Here is a 24,818-nt window from a genome sequence, read left to right on the forward strand (position 1 = left end):
TTTATAGGTGCTCGCTAACACCACTTGCCCCTACAGTCGGTTAAGGCTATACGGGGGTTCTTTGTTTTGTGTGTGTATGCATGGGTGTGTACGTGTGTGTATACGTTCATGTGCGTGTGTGTACGTTTGTATATCCGTGTGTGTATACGTGTGTGTGTGTACGTGTGTGTGTATCCACGTGTGTGTGTACGTGTGTGTGTATCCGTGTGTACGTGTGTGTACGTGCGTGTGTGTACGTGTGTGTGTGTATCCGTGTGTACGTGTGTGCGCGTGTGTTTTTTTTCTGTTGCACAATCGCCGTTCCGCTTACCGGCTTAGTTTCGTGCAGCAAAAAAAAGGTTGTTTTGGGTGATGGTGGCGGCGGGGAGTGGGTGAAGGGGTGAGGGGGGTGAGTGTGGTGCCAGTTGCGTGGCATGGGTTGGCATGGACCCTGGTGCAACGAATGGAATTGGGGGCCCCTATCCAATTCTGCACTCCCCCCCCCACCGCTCCTCCCCACGCACACTTTTCGTAGCCCACGACATCTGCGTCTCTCTGGGTCCCTCCGGCCCTAAGGCCCCCGTGCAGTTGCACCGCCTGCACACCCGATTACTACGCCACTTGTGGCTGGGTGGGTGGGAAGTGGGGTTAGGTGAGGGAGAGTGGGGTGAGTGAGTGTGAGTGGGGTAGGTGAGTGGGGAGGTGAGTGGGAGTGGGTTGGGGAGTGAGAGTGGGTTGGTGAGTGGGAGAGGGTAGGTGAGTGGGAGTGGGTGAGTGATTAGGGAGGTGAGTGGGGTTGGTGAGTGAGAGTGGGTTGGTGAGTGGGTAGGTGAGTGAGAGTGGGTAGGTGAGTGGGAGTGGGTTGGTGAGTGAGAGTGGGTAGGTGAGTGGGAGTGGGTAGGTGAGTGGGAGTGGGTTGGTGAGTGGGAGTGGGTAGGTGAGTGGGAGTGGGTTGGTGAGTGGGAGTGGGTAGGTGAGTGGGAGTGGGTAGGTGAGTGGGAGTGGGTAGGTGAGTGGGAGTGGGTTGGTGAGTGGGAGTGGGTAGGTGAGTGGGAGTGGGTTGGTGAGTGGGTAGGTGAGTGGGAGTGGGTTGGTGAGTGGGAGTGGGTTGGTGAGTGGGAGTGGGTAGGTGAGTGGGAGTGGGTAGGTGAGTGGGAGTGCATAGGTGAGTGAGAGTGGGTAGGTGAGTGGGAGTGGGTTGGTGAGTGGGAGTGGGTTGGTGAGTGGGAGTGGGTAGGTGAGTGGGAGTGGGTTGGTGAGTGGGAGTGGGTAGGTGAGTGGGAGTGGGTTGGTGAGTGGGAGTGGGTCGGTGAGTGGGAGTGGGTAGGTGAGTGGGAGTGGGTTGGTGAGTGGGAGTGGGTAGGTGAGTGGGAGTGGGTAGGTGAGTGGGAGTGGGTTGGTGAGTGAGAGTGGGTAGGTGAGTGAGAGTGGGTTGGTGAGTGGGAGTGGGTAGGTGAGTGGGAGTGGGTTGGTGAGTGGGAGTGGGTAGGTGAGTGGGAGTGGGTTGGTGAGTGGGAGTGGGTTGGTGAGTGGGAGTGGGTAGGTGAGTGGGAGTGGGTTGGTGAGTGGGAGTGGGTTGGTGAGTGGGAGTGGGTAGGTGAGTGGGAGTGGGTTGGTGAGTGGGAGTGGGTAGGTGAGTGGGAGTGGGTAGGTGAGTGGGAGTGGGTTGGTGAGTGGGAGTGGGTTGGTGAGTGGGAGTGGGTAGGTGAGTGGGAGTGGGTTGGTGAGTGGGAGTGCATAGGTGAGTGAGAGTGGGTAGGTGAGTGGGAGTGGGTTGGTGAGTGGGAGTGGGTAGGTGAGTGGGAGTGGGTAGGTGAGTGGGAGTGGGTTGGTGAGTGAGAGTGGGTAGGTGAGTGAGAGTGGGTAGGTGAGTGAGAGTTGGTTGGTGAGTGGGAGTGCATAGGTGAGTGAGAGTGGGTAGGTGAGTGGGAGTGGGTTGGTGAGTGGGAGTGTGTAGGTGAGTCGGAGTGGGTAGGTGAGTGGGAGTGGGTTGGTGAGTGGGAGTGCATAGGTGAGTGAAAGTGGGTAGGTGAGTGGGAGTGGGTTGGTGAGTGGGAGTGGGTTGGTGAGTGAGAGTGGGTAGGTGAGTGGGAGTGGGTAGGTGAGTGGGAGTGGGTAGGTGAGTGAGAGTGGGTAGGTGAGTGAGAGTGGGTAGGTGAGTGAGAGTTGGTTGGTGAGTGGGAGTGCATAGGTGAGTGAGAGTGGGTAGGTGAGTGGGAGTGGGTTGGTGAGTAGGAGTGTGTAGGTGAGTGGGAGTGGGTTGGTGAGTGGGAGTGGGTAGGTGAGTGGGAGTGGGTTGGTGAGTGGGAGTGGGTTGGTGAGTGGGAGTGGGTAGGTGAATGAAAGTGGGTGGGTGAGTGGGCGAGTGGGTGGGTGAGTGAGAGTGGGTAGGTGAGTGAGAATGGGAAGCTGAGTGGGAGTGGGTAGGTGAATGAAAGTGGGTGGGTGAGTGGGCGAGTGGGTGGGTGAGTGAGAGTGGGTAGGTGAGTGAGAGTGGGAAGCTGAGTGGGAGTGGGTAGGTGAATGAAAGTGGGTGGGTGAGTGGGTGGGTGAGTAGGCGAGTGGGTGGGTGAGTGAGAATGGGTAGGTGAGTCGGAGAGTGGGTAGTTGAGTCGGTGAGTGGGTGGGTGAGTCGGAGGGTGAGTAGGCGGGTGGGTGAGTAGGTGAGTGGGTGGGAGGATGATTGATGACGGGGAGGCAAGAGGGATACGTTATCAAAACACGAGCAAGGTAAACTCGTGTACGTGCTGATTGTAACACGAATTGCCAAACCCACTGTTCAAACAACCAGTAAAACAATCTCACCACCACATTCCATCGAACCACGTCTATCACCACCAAGATCCACATCCACAACCAACCGACAACCACCAACGGCCACCACAACCACTAGACACACAACTGCAGCCATCCACGACCACCACTCCATGCACCCACCATCCACAACCACCACCACCACAACCAACATCCACCACCCAAACTCACCACCTACACCCGTCAACAACAGACAACAACCACCATCACCACTCACATCCACCACCCAAAACAAAGACAAAGATCCCTCAGGGAGCCTTAACAGACTGTTGGGGCAAGTGCTGTTAGCGAGCACCTATGAAGGCTGGTACAGCACACGAGGGGTGTGGGTGGCCAGCACCACGCCCGGCCGCCTTTGTCTCCCCAGTGGCGATGTTTGCACACTGCACCAGGCATTTATTTGAGGCTGAGTCGACCTAGAGGAGGCCCGAGACCGGTTCGGATAATCGCTACCATTGCTGTTGGTGGCCGTGTGCCCGGGGCAGGTCAGAACGTGACACCAACAAACAAACGATGCAAACGCGCGCATAGCAAGTCAAAAGTAGAGTTGGGGTGACACAAAAACATACAACCCGCCACGCTGAGACGGACGCACGGATTGAAGTGCACGCGCAAGTCAGAGGGACGTTATTTTAATCCCTCGCAAAGCACACGGCCCGGGGTCGGGTCCAGCCACCGTCGCTCGCTCTAAAGGAACGGCGCCGAGTGGGCGAGGCCCACTAACTTACTGTAAACTTTCTCAACTATTTTTTTTAAATATCTTAGTAGGTAAAGCCCATTGAGCTATTCGCTTGTTTTTCAGAAGCGACCCGGCCGCAAATGATAGCTCAACGAAGTGGCTTATCACGTGAAAATGTATTAATTTATTTTCTATTGTATAAAATTGACGTCCGTAAAATAGATTAATAACGTCAGTGGAAATGTTCTACCTCGCTCGCTCCCACAGGAGAGAGAGAGAGCGGCTCAGAGGAGCGATGAGCAGACGGTGTGACGGCGCCAACAATTGCCCCAGCTCCGCGGTCCCCTACATATTACGGTGTTTTCACCCAACGACTGATCGCTTGCACGTGCGGGAGGAAACCGGAGCACCCCCGCAGAAACAGCCACGCGTGCGAGAGGGGGGGAAACACTCGATGCGACACAGATGCGACACATTTGAAGTCCACATCTGTGCTTACCGCCTCCTCCTGTCGAGCCACGGGTTACGGCTCCTCCTCGACGCCTACAATAACCATCTGTGCGGTGGTCCACCAACCCCCAAAGCTACCTCCAGTAGCGCTAGGTCACAAGCAGCACGTGGAAGCACAGCAGCCGCCGCCACCACCACCGTCATCCAGCAGTGGATTGATGAAAGGGCCGTGCATGGAGGTGTCATCCACAAAGGGTGCCAGCTCATCGATGGCCATCGTTACTCCGTTGCTCATCGTCAGCCATGATCTATCCACTGCTCGCCGTTCATCGCGGCCCTGCGGTGTAAGGCTTTCTATGCAAACGGTGTGGAACTATCAGCGCGTCCATGGTGCCGCGTGGGGGTTGTGCTTAGAAGCGTACAACAGTGAGAGAGTGGGCACCGTCTGATGCACAGTTCACGGAATGCAGACGTGGGGGTTATTCTGGTGGAGAGCCCCCTCGCTTAAAATAGAAAGTAAGGCGGCTCCGCTTTGGAGTTATCGAGTGCGCAGGCGGTGCAACTGCGCCGACGCTCGGGGGCCAGAGGTGTTCAGGTACAAAGAAAAAGGGGAGCGGGGGGAGGGGCGGGGCAAGGGGGGGGGGCGAGGGGGGGATTGGATCGGGGCCCGATTCTATTCCTTTCACCAGGGCCCATGCCAAAAACCATCAGCAAGCTGCACAACCCAGGTAGCAGAGGTTCACATCTCACCAAACGCAGTGAGCCAACGCTGCCTTTCAACAGAGAGAGAGAGAAAGGTATAATAGGCTGACGGTTCGGGCAATGGTCCTTCTTCAAAGCAGAGCGAGTGAGCATAGTGATTGGCTGAGTTGTAGCCGAAGATCTCACAGTGCACGATGGTGATCGGATACGTTGGTTATTGGGTGGTGGTGACAACAGTGATGGTGGTGGTGACTGGTGGTGGTGATGACAGTGGTGGTGGTGGTGACTGGTGGTGGTGATGACAGTGGTGGTGGTGACTGGTGGTGGTGGTGATGACAGTGGTGGTGGTGGTGACTGGTGGTGGTGATGACAGTGGTGGTGGTGGTGACTGGTGGTGGTGATGACAGTGGTGGTGGTGACTGGTGGTGGTGGTGATGACAGTGGTGGTGGTGGTTACGGTGGTGGTGGTGACTGGTGGTGGTGTTGACAGTGGTGGTGGTGACTGGTGGTGGTGGTGGTGGTGGTGATGACAGTGGTGGTGGTGATGACAGTGGTGGTGGTTACAGTGGTGGTGACGATATTTCATTGTCCATGAACGCAATGCAGCCTATGCCCAAATGTAATGCAGAATGCGTCTCCGGCTTCGAGTCTGAATCGTCGTCCTCGGATGGACGACCACCACCGTGAACACCCGGTTGCTATCGGCTGCTGCAAGTGTTGTACTGCACTTCTATTACTCCCACGTCTATGCCTCTGGCCTTCACCAACTCGCACTGACCAGCGTGGTGAAGTATGGCCAAACAATCCCCGTGACCCGCACGACGTTGGGGAGGGGGGCGGCGGTCGTCATCCAGCAGTGGATTGATTGGCGAAGCGGCTTCGTGCGAGACTTACCACCGCGTTCTATACGCTACAATGCGTGTGATTGTATACAATACCGCTCGAGTTCGATTCCCGCTCACGGCCATCGGTCCCGGACCTCCCCTAGATCGACTCAGCCTCATATGAGTACCTGGTGTAGGTGTGTTTAGCATCGCCACGTAGGGAGACAAAGGCGGCCGGGCGAGGTAATGGCTCACAGCACTTACCCCAACAGCCCGCTACAGGCTACACGGGGGATATTTGTCTTTGTCTTTGATTCTATATTAATAGCCGAATGAGTCACGATCACGGGATAAGCATCCAAACCACAGATCCACAAAGCTTTGCTTTAGTTCCAAGTCCCCCCCCCATTACCCCTCCCACATCTCTCTCATCCTTCCCCCTCTCGCTCCCCCCAATCTCCCCACTCGTCAACACGTCACCCACCCTTCCCCGTCCCCCAGCTCGGCTCGGCAGGAGTCGATGACGCGAAAAGCCTTAACTTTGGTTTCCCATGCATTCAGTCGCAGGCTCTCTGGTTTGAACATCCCCCCACCACCATCCACCCCCCGCCCCGCCCCTCACTCTTCCCCCACCACCCCCACCCTTCTCTCACTCCACTCCAACTTTGCTCAGCCCCAATATTGACAAAAGTGACAGCGCCACCAGCAACTTGTGCCCGGAGCGAGCGTCATCCAAAAAAACATCTTCACTCGGGACCGACCAAACACCCGCGGTCGAAACAACATCCCCACGAATGTGACGGAGTAGGGGAAGTCTCCATCCAGCAGTGGATTGACCACGACTGCTACTGCTGCTGCTGCTGTTGGGACGCCACGATACGCAGGAGGTCTGTTGTATATGTGGAGTCTGCGTGTTCTGTCTTGTGGTGTTCGCGTGGGTCGTTCTCCCGGTTCCTCCGGTGTTGCCCTCCACCACCTTCTCCACATCCTGAATCCACACGCGTTCGGATCATTTTGGGTTGCGACGACAAATTCCCACTTGTGGCGATGATCACGTGAAGCCACTTCGACGACGAGCTGTCAGCACACGTGACCGGCTGCTCGTCCTTGAACGAGAGCCGAGAGCTCAATGAGCTGCGCCTGATGGCCAACATCATGACGGCGACGGTGGCGACGACGACCCCTGCAACACGTCGCAAACGCGGGTGCTTGGCTGGTGACGGTTGAGGCCGCAATCTGCAATCCGCTTGCGGGCTCCTGCACGGGGAAATGTGCTCAGCACGGACACGCGCAATCCCGAAGACTCCCCGCGCACGGCTGCAGCTACCGTCGCCGTTTCTGCTGCAGCAGCAGCAGCTGACGAGGCTCAAGCGGTAGTGAGCGAGCGGAGAGGGTTAAAAAAAAAACGCACCCGCACCAGGCATTTATTTGAGGCTGAGTCGACCTAGGGGGAGGCCCGGGACCGGTTCAGATAATCGTTGCCACTGCCGTTGGTGGCCGTGTGCCCGGGGCAGGTCAGAACGTGACACCAACAAACAAACGATGCAAACGCGCGGATAGCAAGTCCAAAGTAGAGTTTGGGGTGACACACACAAACAAACGACCCACCACAGTGAGAGGGAGGCACGGATTGAAGTGTACGCGCAAGTCAGAGGGACGTCATTTTGATCCCTCGCAAAGCACACGGCCCGTGGTCTGGCCCAGCCCACGTCGCTCGCTCTAAAGGAACGGCGCCGAGTGGTCGAGACCAACTAACTTACTATAAACTCCATTGGAACCTCATTTGCCAGTAAAAATATGATAATTGGTTTTTTTACCCTTCTATCTGGCAACAAAACTGACACCTTGTTTTTACAAGGAGTCATGTTTACATAGACCACAATACCTGCAGTCATAATGCAAACAAAAGACATAACTCTGATAATGTGCACTGTCCTTGAAGTTGATTGGTCCACACCCGAGACAGCTTTCCTTAGAGCCCAGTCTCACATGGGTTGGACCAGATGACGCCAGGTATTGTGGTCTATGTAAACATGACTCCTTGTAAAAACAAGGTGTCAGTTTTGTTGCCAGATAGAAGGGTAAAAAAAAACCAATTATCTTACTATAAACTATTTTTTATTTCATACCAGGTAAGGGCCCACTCAGCTGTACAGCTCTTTTTCCAGAAGAGACGTCGCCACGAACGATGTGGCTGTCGGCTTATCACGCGGAAATTCACAGCGGCCAAATGCTCTTATGTTTTTTAAGGTAAAGTTACGTGACTTTACCGACAAAACCTAAGAATATGAATCCTTGCAGTCACGAAAGATTCAAATCTAGAATAGCGGCCAAATACTCTAAAAGCTCGGTCATTGTGAATGTGGGAGGAAAAAAAACCGGAGGAGCCAGAGAAAGAATCACGCCACCACGGGGGGAGAGACACGCAAACTCCAAATATATGGCTCTCAGGGTCGGGATCGATTCCACGACCTCCTGCATAGCGGGCTATGGAGTTAACATATCGCCCACGGAGGTTGACAGCCCATCATCCCATCCCTCCCTCTCTCCGGGGGTCGATACTGTACATTGAATATCACTTTTGTGTTGAAGTCGGCAGCGATTGGTCCTTTGTAAGTAACTCGTCCCCGCCATAGGAATGTGGAATGTCTACCACTCATGGTTGAGGGGATTTCAACAGGAGATGAGCGCCGATGCCTCAATGTTCACTTACTTGAGTCGCAGGAGATCGAGTCGGCTAATGCAGTCCCTTCACCAACTCGCACTGGCAAAGCGTGGCGAAGTATGTTCAAACAACGCCTGTGGCAAGGCACTGCGTTGGGAGGCCTTCATCCAGCGGAGGATGAACACGTGGCCGCATTATTAACACATTCCTGCAGAGGGAGCTGGTAGGAACGTTGGGTTGCTTGGTCAATGGCCAGGGTCAACGGCGGCGTGGTGTATTCCGCAAATATGCCCGACTGTGAGGGCGGGCACAAGCCGGCGTGAGTAGGTTAAACGTTGAGTTTTAGAAGGGCACCACGGGGTGACCAGCCCCTCCCCACCCAGCCCCTCCCCACCCAGCCCCTCCCCACCCTCCCCTCTCCACCCAACCCCTCCCCTCCCTACCCAGCCCCTCCCTCCCCACCCAGCCCCTCCCTGCACGACGGACGGACGGACACAATAATCCCCTGTGGGCTGATGTAACCAGGAGGTTCCTACCAGTATGAATGTTATTATTTTAAACTGCATGCGAATACACAAGTGACCAGACGACACACCGACAATGATCTGGGTAAAGATGAGAGGTCAGGTCAGAGTTCGGGGTGAGAGTTCAAGAGAGAATTTAGGTGACCGCGTCAGGTGAGTGGTCAGCTTGAAAGGTGACACATTAATGAGAGAGGTGGGAGGTTAGATGAGAGATGAGGCGGGAGGTCACGCAAAGAGGTGAGAGGTCAGGTGAAAGCCATTCCCTGCTCAAAATATACAGTGCCACAAACTCTTTCTCGTGAGTATGGAAACTGGGCATATTCAATACGTAAATATTTCCTAAATATTGTTTAAAATAGTATATAGATTCCACATGATTGGAAGTGAAAAGCCACAAAAATACAATTAAATATAAACCCACCGCCATCCACGGGAGGGCGGTGGGGAATTTCCAAAATATTTTGGCTTCCAAAATTTACAGGGTCAGTGAAATAATATTATTTATAGAGGCATAATCCAAAAACTATGATTTCCATTGCTTCGTTGTCTGCAGCAACACGATCAACAACAGAACAGCAGCTGCGGCAGCAGCAGCAGCCATGGCCAATCCACTGCTGGATGAAAGTCTCATCCAGCAATGGATGGATGAAGGCTTCTTTAATCCAGACCCGCCGCCGCAGGCCTCGCCGTCGATCAGGCGACGGATCAATTGCTCGCGTAGCCACCTTGCACACGATACCCGATTTCATCGCTCCATCTCCACGGGCCGCCCGGTGCCCCCTTTCTCTTACGGACGCGTGGCAGAATTCACTCGGTTCCAACCATTACGAAGGGCGATATTAACGAGCTCGTATAACGGCGAGGTTGGAAATGAAATCGGAGAGAGAGAGAGGGAGCAAGAGCGGGCGAGTGGTCGCGGTGGAATGTTCTGCACGCCTACTCATGAGACTGAAAATAATCACGCCGTTGTTTATCGTGCGTGGCAGACTGCCCACCGCAAGGCGCGCTCGCCTGCCACGTGGCTTGCAGCACGTGGCCTGCAGCACGTGCTACGGCCGTCGTCGTGATCATCATCATCACCATCATCGGATGCGGCGGCGGCAGCAGCAGCCGTGGTCGATCCACTGCTGGATGCATGAATTCTCTATTCAGACGCCGCCGTGCGTCGTCGCCCACGATAGTTCCCAAAATATCCAAGAAAACGTTTACAGATTAAATAGATTCCACATGATTGGAAGTGAAATGGAACGAAAACAAAATGTAAAAATAAACAGCAGCAGCCATGGTCAATCGACTGCTGGATGCTGCCGTGCGGTCATAAACCACACCCCGCCCCCAGCCCCACCCTGGCCGAGAATACGTGCAACGATGGAGGAGACGGAGCGATGAAGTGGAGCGGTGAGATCGGTTAATGTGCAGGGGTGCCGGGTGTTTCATTAGCGACGCAGCATCGTGAGAGATGGCGGCGGCGGCGACGGCGGCTCGGGGAAGCCATCATCCAGCAGTGGATTGACCATGGCTGGTGATAATTAGATGTCTTGCGGTGAGTATTGCTGTTATAGATGATTTCTGATTTGAATATAATAGCCTATGACCACATCGATAGCGGTGGGGTTGGGCAACAGTCACAGGTGTTATAGTATGCGTTGTGGAGGGGGCAGTAAAGTGCGAAGCAGAGCAACATCAACTCCCCCATCATCAACCCACGCTGACCAGCGTGGTGAAGTATGGTTTAAATCTCACCACGGCCTGTGTGCGGCAAGGCGTATGAAGAGGCCATCATGCAGCAGTGTGGATTGACACCACGGCGCTGTGCGTGTCCGCACGGTTATTGATACTAGTGATTGTAAATAACAACAACAACAACGACGACAACGACGGCGGTGATAATGATGATGATGATAGAGAGTCAGTGGGCTCGTTCAAAGACACGTCGCTGGAACGGATGGCGACGGCGATGATGGCCAACGGGTCAAGATTGGTAATGGACTGGCAAGCCTCGGCACGGCACTCGCGTACGCTCGGCAGGGGTGGTGAACTAATAAAGCCGCGAGATGATCCATCGAGCAGCTGCTGCCGAGATTGTTCCAGCGGAAGGATGGCGAAGAGGCCGCTTGGGGAGGCCTTGATCCAGCAGCGGATTGACCACGGCTGATTTTGATTATTTGTGGTTCCTTGGGAAGGACTTCATCCAGCAGTAGATTGACCATGGCCGACAAGGATGATGAATGCTCGGTGGTTGTTTTGGTGAAGTCAGGTAGGTAGAAAAATACGTGACTTTGAAGATACGTGAATACCTCCGTGACTTCACCGAAAGAACCAAATGGTATGGATTCCTGCAGTCACGAAAGCTTCAAAATCATGAATGATCGTCGTTGGCGTGTAGACGGTTAGGAAAAAGGCAGTCACTATTACGAGTTGTATTCATACCACGCAAAAACAAGGATCATTTTCAATGAGTAGAAACAAATATGATTGGTCAAGTGCTTTTTTTTTGTATTTCTCAAATCGAGGCCAAACTCGGTCCTGGCGAAAGAGCCGCTCACGGCTGCCTTTTCCTGCTGCGATGAATTATGCCGGGGTAGGGAATTGTACAGGAAGCGTGTGTGAGTGAGTGCCCAGTACGTGTGCGTGTGTGCGTGCGTACGAGTGTTTGAGTTATTGCACGTGTGTGTGGGAGTGTGTAAGTTTGTGGGGAGCGGTAGTGTAACAGTTGGCGTGCTGCGCTACGAACCCGGCGACCCGAGTTCGATTCACCAACAGCATCGGTGACGATTATTTGAACCGGTCCTGGGCCTCCCCCGAGGTCTACGCAGCCTCCAATGAGTACCCGCTGCGGTGTGTAAAAAACATCGCCACTGGGGAGACAAAGGCGGCCGGGCGTGGTGCTGGCCACCCATCCCCTCATGTGCCGTTCCGGCATTCATAGGTGCTCGCTAACAGCACTTGCCCCAGCAGCCTGTCAAGGCTATATGGGGGATTTTTGTCTTCAATTCGTGTGTATTTGGTGCGCTACATAGAGATGTGCTGTGTGTGACGGATGGTGTATGCATTATGGGGGGGTGGGGGGTGTGAGCGATGTGTGTTTGCTATATGTGCACGTCGGTATGTGTGTGTGTGCTATGGCGAGAGTGCGTATTGTCGAACTGTTTGTGTGTGGGTCTGATGGTGAGTGTGTGTGTGAGTTATGGTGTCTGCATGTGGGTGACTGCTGGCGATTGTGTGTGCGTTTGAGCTACGTGAATGATGTGTGTGTGTAGCCGTGTCCATGTGACTGATGGTGTGTGTTTGTGAGAGTTATGAGGGGTGTGTGTGTGTAGCCGTGTCCATGTGACTGATGGTGTGTGTTTGTGAGAGTTATGAGGGGTGTGTGTGTGTGTGAGCTATGCGAGTTATGTGGTGTGTGTGGCTGATTGTGAGTGGGTGCGTGTGTGGGGAGCGGGAGTTTAGTGGTTAGCGCGCTACGCTACTAAATTGGCGACCCGGGTTCGATTCCCGCTCACTGCCAACACCGGTGACAATTATCTGAACCGGTCCTAGCTCTCCCCTAGGTCGATTTAGCCTCAAATGAATATCTGCCGCGGTGTGTAAACATCGTCACTGGGGAGAGAAAGGCGGCTGGGCGTTATGTTGGCCACCCATCCCCTCGTGTGCCGTGCCGGCCTTCATAGATGCTCGCTAACAGCACTTACCCCAACAGTCTCTTGAGGCTATACAGAGGATCTTTGTCTTTTGTGCGTGTGTGAGCTCTGAGTTTTTGTGGTGTAGCGGTTAGCGCGCTCTGCCACGAACCCGGCGAGTTCGATTCCTGCTCACGGCCAACACCAGGGACGATTATCTGAAACGATCCTGGTCCTCCCCTAGGTCGACTCAGCCTTTAATGAATACCTTGTCCTGGTCACCCACCCCCTCGTGTGCGATACCGGCCTTCATAGGCGCTCACGAACAGCACTTGTCCCTACATGTCTGTTAAGGCTATCGGGGGGGGGGGGGGAATCTTTGTCTTCTGTCCTGATGGGAATTCTCGTGCTTTCGGGCTATGAGTGTGTGACTGGTGGTTCATTTGCATGCCTTTGAAGAGTGGTGGCGCAATGATTACCGCACCGCTTCACCTCCCCCCACCCCACGCCTGACATCAGAGGCGAGTCAAATCTGACGCTCTTAACCGATCCTGGCCGTCCCCGAGGTCGGCTCAGCCTTAAACGATTCACTGCTGTCGAGTGTGTAAACAAACAAAAGCCCCGGGCCACAACGGCGCATCCTCTTGGGCCGTTCCCCCGCCCGCCAAACCTCTCAAGAGGCGCTCGCGAGCAGCCCTTGCCCAGAGGCCACACGGGTGACCTTTGCCTTTTGTTGCACGAGCAGCAGCGCGTTGTTTGTAACGCTGCCGCAGCTCGGCCTATCGCCGTTTGATATTAAAACTCCGGCACGGCGCGGGGGCATTAATGGGTAACCCGGTAAACAGGGCAGTTCGTGGACGGGGGGGGGGCAGCGATGATGATAGCGGTGGCGGTGATGGCCTCAACAGACCCTCCATTGTCTCGTTGAGTGTTCACAGTGCGATGGTTGCAAAGGGCAGCGACTGCAGATATATCAGTCCCACCACCCCCCCCACCACTCACGCCCTCCCCCCTTCATCCCCCACCACCACCACCACCCCGCGAAGTTGCGACAGAACCCACACCCCCCCCCCCGACTAGGAGATGGGGTTAGGGTCAATGATGCTATCCCACCACCACCACTGCCTCCCTCCACGCTCCACGACCACAGCCGCTGTGATGATGTGGCCCCGTTGCCCGCGTAAGTGACCCTGGGAAGTTATCATCGAAACAAACAACGCAGCAGTGTTGATTTGAAGCTTTCGTGACTGCAGGAATCCATACGCTTTGGTTCTTTATACCTACGTGACTTTACCGAAAGAACCAAAGAGTAAGGCAGCAGTGGTAGTAATACCGTAACAACAACAACAGCGATTACCGCCCATGATCTATCCACAGCTGGGTGAACGCCTCCCCCGCAAGCCGTCTCTATCCTTCACGATCTGGCGATGTCGTGGTACAAAAAATATAATTTAACAATAACCCAACCTGGCACCTGCTATGCGCACGCGAGTCTGTTCCATCTACTCAGAGGGAAGTCCTTTCTTAGACACCTTCCAACTCTTTGGCTGTCATTCCGTCACTCGTTTCGACCGTCGGTCCATCACCCCTCATCATCATCATCGCGATCCATGGGCAAATATCCCGTCGGTGTCCACTGCACATTTCGACCACTTCTAGCCACGAACTACTATTTAACTAAGTTGTTTTATTTTATTTTACTAGGCAAGGCCGCACTGAGCAATCTTTCTCTCTCTCTTTATCAGAATCGACCTGGCCACAAATGATAGCTCAACGAATGTGGCGGCTTATCATGTGGACATTAATAGAAGCCAAATACTCTAAACGCACGTTGATTACACTGGTCAACAGACGGACTTTTGCAGCTGTTTTAGACTAATTTTAGGGTGCTGATTCCAAATCTGATCTCAGATTTGCTCTATCACATCTCATTTTTATGCTATCGGCATACCCCATTTTCATTGATTTTACCCGAAATTGACTCTGTCACTTATGATTGCAAGTTGTTGCGAGTCAGTGACTGCTTTAGTGTAAAAATGTGGTGCTGTATTTTTAGGATCGTGTGTTTATAATATCATTTTATGTAGATATCCACATTTATTTAATATTTTTCTTCTGCAGTTTTTATTGAAAATGCAATATTTGATATCTCAAAAACCTGATGTGATAGACAAAACTGATGCCAAATTTGGAATCAGCACCCCAAAATTACCTTAAAAACGTTGGAATACCTTATGCCAGAAAAAGTGTGTTGACCAGTGTTATAAATGTGAAGGGAAAAACCGGAGGACCCGGATAAAAACCATGTGACCACTGGGGGTGGTGAGAGGGGGGAGACAACGCAAACCTCAAATCTACAGGCGGCAGGGCCAGGATCGAACTCACGCCCTCCTGTACGCCAGGCAAAGAGGGTTAACATCCAACCACCATGGCGCCCTACTGGACTGCCCTCACTACTAGTCAGCCTTCACTCGTGTCGTGTGTGTGTGTACGCTGCCGTTAGGGTTAGGAGTCAGCGGTGTGAATACTCAATGAGTTTAAGATCCTCTGTGTATCCACTGCTGGATGAAGGCCTCCCTATGCACACCGTGGCGGTCGTCGGGGTTCTTTCACAGTACTTCACCACCGCACGCTATTCAATGCGGGGTTTCGGTGATTTGGCGAAACGGTTCATCCAGCAATGGATTGATCCATGGCTCTATAATATATTCGTATTGATTGTCGTTGTTTTGTTTGGCTTCGCCGAATTTAGCAGTGGCTCAGATCAGATAAATTAGCATTCTGTTATGTGTTGGTGCGCGCGTTAAAATTAATCAAGGTAGACTGCACGGAGGAATCACCACTACCCCCTCCCCGACTGGTGGACTAATGCCCACTTGCAGGAACAGCTGACACTGGGGATGCCCTTCGAATGTCTGCGCTTTGAGTTGCCAAGACTTTTAAGGAATGCGAAGATGGGTATCCTGAGCAACTACTCTAAACCAAGGCTGCATGGAGGGCCTCGTCGATGCTGCACGCAGAAACGGCGTCTGTTTTCACAGTGGGCGGGGCGAGGGGAGGGATTCGACGGTGGGGGTGATTTACGGGAACCTTGAGCCGATTTAGAAACCTGCAGAGGGATCATTGTGTTCAGATTCTGGGATAGCAACGCTTGCACGATCGGCTTTGACCGCTAGAGGGAGACACAGAGAGTTCTCATCAAAGCTGAAACTTAATTAACCTGTATCGATGCATATATTGATTGATTAATATCAACCAAGTGCTGATTCATTCATTCAGGCTCTCAATTTGCATCGGAGGCAATATTCTTGTTGTTTCCTTTGTGGTGAACATAGCGGCCTCTAGTGGCTGGTCACGTGAACCCATTGCATCCAACATGTTCCCCCTAATTGGAATTTCCGCTTTACGCCAATTTGGACGCCTCGTTTGTAGATTTGACGAGCAATTATTCATAATTCCTTCTCGACCCCCATAATCATCATCATCATCATCCGCCGTGGTCAATCCACCGCCGGATGAATGCCTCCCACCCCTCGCGATCCTGATCCTGGCGCTACGTAGTCACTCCACCCAGCACGAGCTGATTTCACCGCTCCGTCTCCTCGCTCACCGACTCGCTCGCCATCCGTAGTCGCTGTACTTATGCTTTTTAAAATATATATTTATTTTACCGGGTAAGGCGCACTGAGCTTTGTGGCTCTTTTTTCCAGAAGCGACTGGCTCTCACAAATGAGAGCTCAACGAAGTTGCGGCTCATCACGTGGACATGTATTGCTGCCAAATACTCAAAACGCGTATTTCCAAATGTGGAGGGGAAAAACGGGAGGAACCTGGACAAAAAAAATTCCACGCGACCACGTGGAGAACGTGCGCGCTCCAGAACCGACGACATTCTGCGCACCAGGCGAGGTAGTCAACATCCCGCCACAGTAGCGCCTTTAGCGTGCGTGCGATCTACAATCGAAGGTGCAGAGAAAGTTAAATTGATCTCGTGACGCTGCATTGGCGATGGGGCACACAGAGGCGCAGATACCAAAACACCAACACGCTCCTCAACGACACACGGCCGCCCGCCCGCCCCTGACGTCAACAAGGGCCAAAGTGATTTGCTGTTCACGTGGCCAATTGGGGTGGCGCTCAGGCTCCCGTTTACAGCCCCTGAGCGAGTGGTGGAAATGCCACGTTCCTATGACAAGGGTGAGTCTATCCATAGATCACTTCGTCGACCATGTCCGGATTTGAACTCCACAGGCTTCCGATTGCGAGCCGCTCGCTCTACCGCTGGCAACACGTGGTCGGTTCTAAAAGGCGAGGCAACAACATGAGGCGACGTTTCGGCCAATAGCCCTTCTTCAAAGGGTTAACGCGTACGTAAAACGCTGCCGAGACCGGCTGAAACCAATCTGCGCCCACCCGTGTAGTGATAACGGAAAGGAAGTCAGTTTTGGTTTCGAGGTCAAAAATCTATGAACAGAGGGAAGCTCTCATTTAATTACAAGAAGAAGAAGAATGCGCCAGGCTCAAGTGACTCCACTCAATAATTAAGCAATTCCACCTCCACGGACATTGGCCCGTTCGCAGTGGCGTTTCACCACAGCCGTGTTTTTCGCCGCGTGTTTTTCATGATGGTGGTGATGTTGGAATAAGAGAGCTGCGGGTGGGTGGGTGGCTGGCTGGCTGGTTGGGGGTGAGACATTTTTGGCCATGATAGAGCTGGGTTGATCCAAGGCCGGATTTCGCTGGACACGGGGGTTGGGTGGTATTTGGAGGGCACGGGGAGGGGAGAGGTGGACGGGGAGGGAGGGAGGGAGAGGGGGGGCGAGCAAACGGAATATTTGTTCAGGGCCCCCAAAACTCCAGAGGGGCCCACGAAAAAACACATGAATGCATTTGTTTTGTTTGATTAGGAAAAGTAAAGTCGGGCTGTTCATTCACGTTCTAATTTTAAGTAATAATAATGATGTCTACTTAGAACACTGCTGCTGGGAGAGAGGACGACCCATGGGTGCGAGGAAGAGAAGGAACAGATGAGCGCGAAGGCAGACACATCCCCCCACCCAAGCTCTGTGCTGGTGAGATGTTAACTCCCTCGCCTGGTGCGCAGAAGGATCGTGGGTTCGATCCCGTCCCTGACGCCTGCTGTATATTTTGCATGTTTTCCACGTGGTCGTGTGGATTTTTCTCCGTGTCCTCACATTTTTTCCTCCACAATTATTAACGGCACGTGTTTAGAGTGTTTAACTGCTATAGATTTCCATATGATGATCACTGTTTCATGGCTTTATTTTGGTGATTTCGAAAAGTTTACTGGTTTGGCCATAATGGTAGGTTTTTACCCTTTTAACTGGTACAAAACTGACACCTTTATTCAAGGCATCATGTTTACAATGACCACAACACAAGTAGTCAATAAAGCAAACAAAAAGAAGCAACTCTGATAAGGATAATAATATGCACTGTCCTTGAAGTTGATTGGCCCACACCCGAGACGGCTTTCTTTAGAGCCTAGTCCCCATTGGTGTAGGGCCAGATGACACCAGAAAGCAAACAAAAAGAAGCAAAGAGTTGCTTCTTTTTGTTTGCTTTATTGACTACTTGTGTTGTGGTCATTGCAAACATGATGCCTTGAATAAAGGTGTCAGTTTTGTACCAGTTAAAAGGGTAAAAACCTACCATTATATTTTGCCACTGGTAAAAGAGATCTCATAGTGTAAATGGTTTGGCCATGTTTGTTTGTTGTAGTACGGAGTGAGACTGATGGCCTTAATCTAAGTTGCCTTGTGGTTATTGTTGTTGTTTGACTTGCATCCCACTGGGATTTTTGCACACAGCGTTGGTGTACGGTGCTTTTTTCTGCAATATTTTGCTGTCTTTTCTTGGATTTTCTGTTTGCACTTAGTCACATATTCACTTTAAGATGTTTTCTTGTTCATGTTTTTGTTTTTTGTTTGTTGCGGTTGCACCCGATTCAAGAGCCGAATGGCTCACAGGACTATACCTAATAAATGAACTTGAACTTTAACACTTCGTTGAGTTGTCATTTGCGGCAAGGTCGCTACTGAAAAATAGCTATGTAGCTCAGTGGGCCTTACCTGCAAACATACAAAAAGGTGTATTTCAATATTTTGATTTAAAGCTTTCGTGACTGCAGAGATTGATATGCTTGGTTCTTTCGATAAAGTCACGTAGAAGGGAAATAATAACATAATAAAAATATAATCATCACCTGATGATGATTACTTGTGTTGCAGTCGAAACGTCGTGAGAATTTTATCGTTTTATATTTTTATTATTTTATTGTTTCCCTTCTACGTGACTTTACCGAAAGAACCAAGAATATGTATTTCAATATATGAAGGTGTTATCGCCCACTTAACGGATGTCTACATTGCGGGAGGAAACCGGAGCACCTGAAGAAACCCCACGCATGCGAGGGGGAAACATTCTATCCCGTACAGACACACAACACGTGGCCTCCACGTGTTGCTCTTCTTCTGGCAGAGCCAACGTGGAGGGAGCTTCACAGCATCCGTGCGTGATCCACCAACCCTCGCTGCTGCCCCTACGGAGTGCTGATTACAGTCAGCGGCCACGTGCAGGTCGTCCACCACCACCGCCGCCGCCGCTGTCTAGCAAAGCAAGGGGGCTGTGTTATGGCTTTGATCAAGCACCATGCTCAGCGCTACCTTTGTTGGAATGCCAACCGGCGATGTGGGTTGTGCATGAATTGAGTGTCTGCGTCGACGTTGTTGAGTGTATGCTACGTGGAGCGTCGTGTTTAGTGCACTGCGTTACGAAACCCAGCAACCCCTTAGTTTGATTCCCGTTCACTGCGAATTACAAAATCTGAGCCGGTTCTGGGCATCCCCTAGGTCGACACAGCCTCAAATGAGTACCTTGTGCACTGGGGAGAGAAAGGCGGCCGGGCGTGGTGTTGGCCAGCCACCCCCTCGTGCGCTGTTCCGGCCTTCATAGGTGCCCGCTAACAGCACTTGCCCCAACAGCCTGTGAACGGATACACGAGGGGTCTTTGTCTGTTGTGGGGTTTTTGTTACGTGGAGCGTCGGGAAGTACTCACGCGATACAATCTCAGCGACAAACACGGGCCACGCTCACCTCTAAATGACTATTACTATTTTTAGTTTAACCAGATAAGGCCCACTGAGCTATATAGCTAATTTTTTAGAAGCGGTATGGCTATCACAAATGATAGCTCACCGAAGTCTCTTATCACGTGGACATGTATAGCAGTCAAATACTCTAAACGGGTGATGTTGATTCGAAATGTGGAGGGAAAAACCAGAGGGCCCGGAGGAAGATCCACGCGACAACCACGGGGAGAGAGACGCCGCAGACTCCAAATATACAGCAGCAGCAGCAGGCGTCAGGGTCGGGGTCGAACCCACGACCTAAAGCAGACCAGGCGAGGTAGTTAACATCTGGCCTCCTCAGCTCCCCTCACCCTCCCCTCACCCTCACCGTCACACACACACCTCACCCTCACCTCCCCTATCCCCACACTCACCTCACCTCACCCTCACCTCCCCTATCCCCACACTCACCTCACCCTCACCTCCCATATCCCCACACTCACCTCACCTCACCCTCACTTCCCATATCCCCACACTCACCTCACCTCACCCTCACCTCCCCTATCCCCACACTCACCTCACCCTCACCTCCCATATCCCCACACTCACCTCACCTCACCCTCACTTCCCATATCCCCACACTCACCTCACCTCACCCTCACCTCCCCTATCCCCACACTCACCTCACCCTCACCTCCCATATCCCCACACTCACCTCACCTCACCCTCAACCTCCCCTATCCCCACACCTACCTCACCTCATTCTCACCTCCCCTATCCCCACACTCACCTCACCCTCACCTCCCCTATCCCCACACTCACCTCACCCTCACCTCCCATATCCCCACACTCACCTCACCTCACCCTCAACCTCCCCTATCCCCACACCTACCTCACCTCACCCTCACCTCCCCTATCCCCACACTCACCTCACCCTCACCTCCCCTATCCCCACACTCACCTCACCTCACCTCCCCTATCCCCATACTCACCTCACCCTCACCTCCCATATCCCCACACTCACCTCACCTCACCCTCCCTTCCCCTATCCCCACACCTACCTCACCTCACCCTCACCTCCCCTATCCCCACACTCACCTCACCCTCACCTCCCCTATTCCCACACTCACCTCACCTCCCCTATCCCCATACTCACCTCACCCTCACCTCCCATATCCCCACACTCACCTCACCTCACCCTCCCCTCCCCTATCCCCACACTCACCTCACCCTCACCTCCTCTATCCCCACACTCACTTCACCTCACCTCCCCTATCCCCATACTCACCTCACCCTCACCTCCCCTATCCCCACACTCACCTCACCTCACCTCCCATATCCCCATACTCACCTCACTATCACCTCCCCTATCCCCACACTCACCTCACCCTCACCTCCCATATCCCCACACTCACCTCACCTCACCCTCAACCTCCCCTATCCCCACACTCACCTCACCTCACCCTCACCTCCCCTATCCCCACACTCACCTCACCTCACCTCCCCTATCCCCACACTCACCTCACCCTCACCTCCCATATCCCCACACTCACCTCACCTCACCCTCACCTCCCCTATCCCCACACTCACCTCCCATATCCCCATACTCACCTCACCCTCACCTCCCATATCCCCACACTCACCTCACCTCACCCTCCCCTCCCCTATCCCCACACTCACTTCACCTCACCTCCCCTATCCCCATACTCACCTCACCCTCACCTCCCCTATCCCCACACTCACTTCACCTCACCTCCCATATCCCCACACTCACCTCACCCTCACCTCCCCTATCCCCACACTCACCTCACCTCACCCTCCCCTCCCCTATCCCCACACTCACCTCACCCTCCCCTCCCCTATCCCCACACCTACCTCACCTCACCCTCACCTCCCCTATCCCCACACTCACCTCACCCTCACCTCCCCTATTCCCACACTCACCTCACCTCACCTCCCCTATCCCCATACTCACCTCACCCTCACCTCCCATATCCCCACACTCACCTCACCTCACCCTCCCCTCCCCTATCCCCACACTCACCTCACCCTCACCTCCTCTATCCCCACACTCACTTCACCTCACCTCCCCTATCCCCATACTCACCTCACCCTCACCTCCCCTATCCCCACACTCACCTCACCTCACCTCCCATATCCCCATACTCACCTCACTCTCACCTCCCCTATCCCCACACTCACCTCACCCTCACCTCCCATATCCCCACACTCACCTCACCTCACCCTCAACCTCCCCTATCCCCACACTCACCTCACCTCACCCTCACCTCCCCTATCCCCACACTCACCTCACCTCACCTCCCCTATCCCCACACTCACCTCACCCTCACCTCCCATATCCCCACACTCACCTCACCTCACCCTCACCTCCCCTATCCCCACACTCACCTCACCTCCCATATCCCCATACTCACCTCACCCTCACCTCCCATATCCCCACACTCACCTCACCTCACCCTCCCCTCCCCTATCCCCACACTCACTTCACCTCACCTCCCCTATCCCCATACTCACCTCACCCTCACCTCCCCTATCCCCACACTCACTTCACCTCACCTCCCCTATCCCCACACTCACCTCACCTCACCCTCCCCTCCCCTATCCCCACACTCACCTCACCTCACCCTCACCTCCCATATCCCCACACTCACCTCACCTCACCCTCACCTCCCCTATCCCCACACTCACCTCACCCTCACCTCCCATATCCCCACACTCACCTCACCTCACCCTCACTTCCCATATCCCCACTCTCACCTCACCTCACCCTCACCTCCCCTATCCCCACACTCACCTCACCCTCACCTCCCCTATCCCCACACTCACCTCACCCTCACCTCCCCTATCCCCACACTCACCTCACCTCACCCTCACCTCCCCTATCCCCACACTCACCTCACCCTCCCCTCTCCTATCCCCACACTCACCTCACCTCACCCTCACCTCCCCTATCCCCACACTCACCTCACCTCACCCTCACCTCCCCTATCCCCACACTCACCTCACCCTCACCGTCACACAAACACTCACCTCACACCTCACCCTCACCGTCACACACACACACACACACACCTCACCCCACACTCACCTCAACCTCACCCTTACCGTCACACACACACACCTCACCCTCGCCTCCCCTATCCCCACCCTCCCCTCACACCTCACCGGGGCCGCGTGAGTTGCCCACGTGGTTCTCATTCCCCCCGGCGGCGATGGCCGGACTGGGAGCAAAACGCCACCGCGTCGCTCCGAACCGAAACACGAAAACCGACCAACCGATGAAACGACTTGGACATGGCAGACCACACACGCGGTGGGTTGTGGCACCAGATGACCACGGTGGGGGTGGTGGTCGTGGTTGGTGGTGGTGCTGGTAGTGCTGGTGGTGCTGGTGGTGCTGGTTGTGGTGCTGGTGGTGGTGCTGGTGGTGGTGCTGGTGATGCTGGTTGTGGTGCTGGTGGTGCTAGTGGTAGTTGTGGTGCTGTTGGTGCTAGTGGTGGTTGTGGTGCTGTTGGTGCTAGTGGTGGTAGTGCTGGTGGTGGTGCTGGTTCTGGTGCTGGTGGTGGTGCTGGTTGTGGTGCTGGTGGTGCTCTTGGTGGTGGCGGTGCTGGTGGCGGTGCTGGTTGTGGTGCTGGTGCTGGTGATGCTGGTTGTGGTGCTGGTGATGCTGGTTGTGGTGCTGGTGGCGCTAGTGGTAGTTGTGGTACTGTTGGTGCTAGTGGTGGTTGTGGTGCTGTTGGTGCTAGTGGTGGTGGTGCTGGTGGTGGTGCTGGTGGTGGTGCTGGTGGTGCTAGTGGTGGTGGCGGTGCTGGTTGTGGTACTGGTGGTGTTGCTGGTTCTGGTGCTGGTGGTGGTGCTGGTTGTGGTGCTGTTGGTGCGGGTGGTGGTGGTGGTACTGGTGCTGGTGGTGCTCGTGGTGGTGGCGGTGCTGGTTGTGGTGCTGGTGGTGGTGGTACTGATGCTGGTGGTGCTGGTGGTGCTAGTGATGGTGGTGGTGCTGGTTGTGCTACGGGAGGTGGTGCTGGTGATGGTGGTGCTGGTGGTGCTAGTGGTGGTGCTGGTTGTGCTACGGGAGGTGGTGCTGGTGATGGTGGTGCTAGTGGTGGTGGTGGTGGTGCTGGTTGTGGTACTGGAGGTGGTGCTGGTTGTGGTGCTGGTGGTGCTGGTGGTGAACTGTGAACTATTCAACTCTGTTGGTCTCGGGTATCCACAAACACAGCCGCCCAGCCACAACAGCGGGGGCAGGCGAGGCTGCTGCTGCTGTTGCTGCTGCTGTTGTTGCTGTGTGTGGGGGGGCATTCGGTTCAGTAACAGAGACCCTGACCCGGACGCTCGCAGTCCATGTTGTGTATCAGGTAGCGCGTATTCTGCGCGCAGAGTTTTGTTTTGTTCAACTTGGAGGTCGAATATCTGAAATAGAATGTGCACGATAATAATAATAATATCGAGAAGAATAATACATTCCAGCCATTCTCCAAAATTACCAGCGGATTAAGAAGGCCGCGTCAGCCACGGTTGGGGCATGTGGAGGATTGGGTGTGTGGGGGGGGGGTGACTGTTTATGCCATTACTTCAACACCGCTGGCCAGCGTGCGGGTTGGTGAAGACCATCACTCGTCACTGATGTTAGTCGTGACCCCGGAATCGAACCGAGGTCCGCCGGGTTTGTTGTGCAGTGCACTCGCTGACTGCACGAACTGCGTTTGTGACGAGTCACCGTCACTAAGCACAGGTCCACCGGTTTGTTATCATGCAAAGCGGCCAGCAAACTCTGATGGTGCATTGTCTTTGAGTTGTGCGCCTTTTGGCGTCATCTCGTCCAACACCATGTGAGACTAGGCTCTAAGAAAAGCTGTCTCGGGTGTGGACCAATCAACTTCAAGGACAGTGCATACATCATCAGAGTTGTGTTTTTGTTTGCATTCCGACTGCAGGTATTGTGGTCAATGCAAATATGACTACTTGTATAAAAAAAAGGTGTCAGTTTTGTTGCCAGATAAAAGGGTAAAAAACCAATTATCATATTTTGCTACTGGCAAATGAGGTTCCAATGGTGTAAATCACTCATGATATTGGGCAACATTTGTTCCCTGCGGAGTAGCCATCCACGGAGTGCACATAGCTGCGTTGAGACGGACACGCGCATTAAAGGGCACGCGCCACTTAGCAGGACATCATTCTGACCGTTCACTCAAACAAACGGCGGGGTATCGGTACAGCCCACGTCGCTCGTTGAGTGGTCGAGGCTAACTAACTAGAAACTATCTCAACTTGTTATTTTTATTTTAGCAGGTGAGGCCCCACTGAGCTCTATAGCTCGGTTTCAGAAATGTACGGCAGCCTAATAATCTAAACGCGTGTCGATCATACACAGTGGAGGGGAACGAAATAACAACCCGCAGGGTTCGGAGAAAATTCCACGCGACCACGGGAGAGAATTTTGACTTTT

At 53.6% G+C, this 24,818-nt stretch overlaps 1 protein-coding gene and 1 long non-coding RNA gene across 6 annotated transcripts in view; both read left to right on the plus strand.

Annotated features, from left to right (window-relative positions):
- LOC144729757 (uncharacterized) overlaps positions 1–18,279 on the plus strand; it is a 71,149-nt gene extending 52,870 nt beyond the window's left edge. For all 5 annotated transcript variants that reach the window (XR_013587759.1, XR_013587758.1, XR_013587757.1 and 2 more), the window contains one exon: positions 17,230–18,279. This is a non-coding gene — a long non-coding RNA (uncharacterized LOC144729757). The remainder of the gene's footprint in view (positions 1–17,229) is intronic.
- A 4,102-nt stretch (positions 18,280–22,381) lies between these two features.
- The window catches only part of HAAO (3-hydroxyanthranilate 3,4-dioxygenase), a 66,201-nt gene continuing 63,764 nt past the window's right edge, over positions 22,382–24,818 (plus strand). Inside the window, exon 1 of the mRNA XM_078610224.1 lies at positions 22,382–22,682. Within this exon, the coding sequence (XP_078466350.1) occupies positions 22,582–22,682 (101 nt within the window). The 5' untranslated portion in view covers positions 22,382–22,581. The remainder of the gene's footprint in view (positions 22,683–24,818) is intronic.

Source organism: Lampetra planeri, chromosome 33, assembly GCF_965212315.1.
Source record: "Lampetra planeri chromosome 33, kcLamPlan1.2.h2, whole genome shotgun sequence".
Taxonomy (NCBI): domain Eukaryota; kingdom Metazoa; phylum Chordata; class Hyperoartia; order Petromyzontiformes; family Petromyzontidae; genus Lampetra; species Lampetra planeri.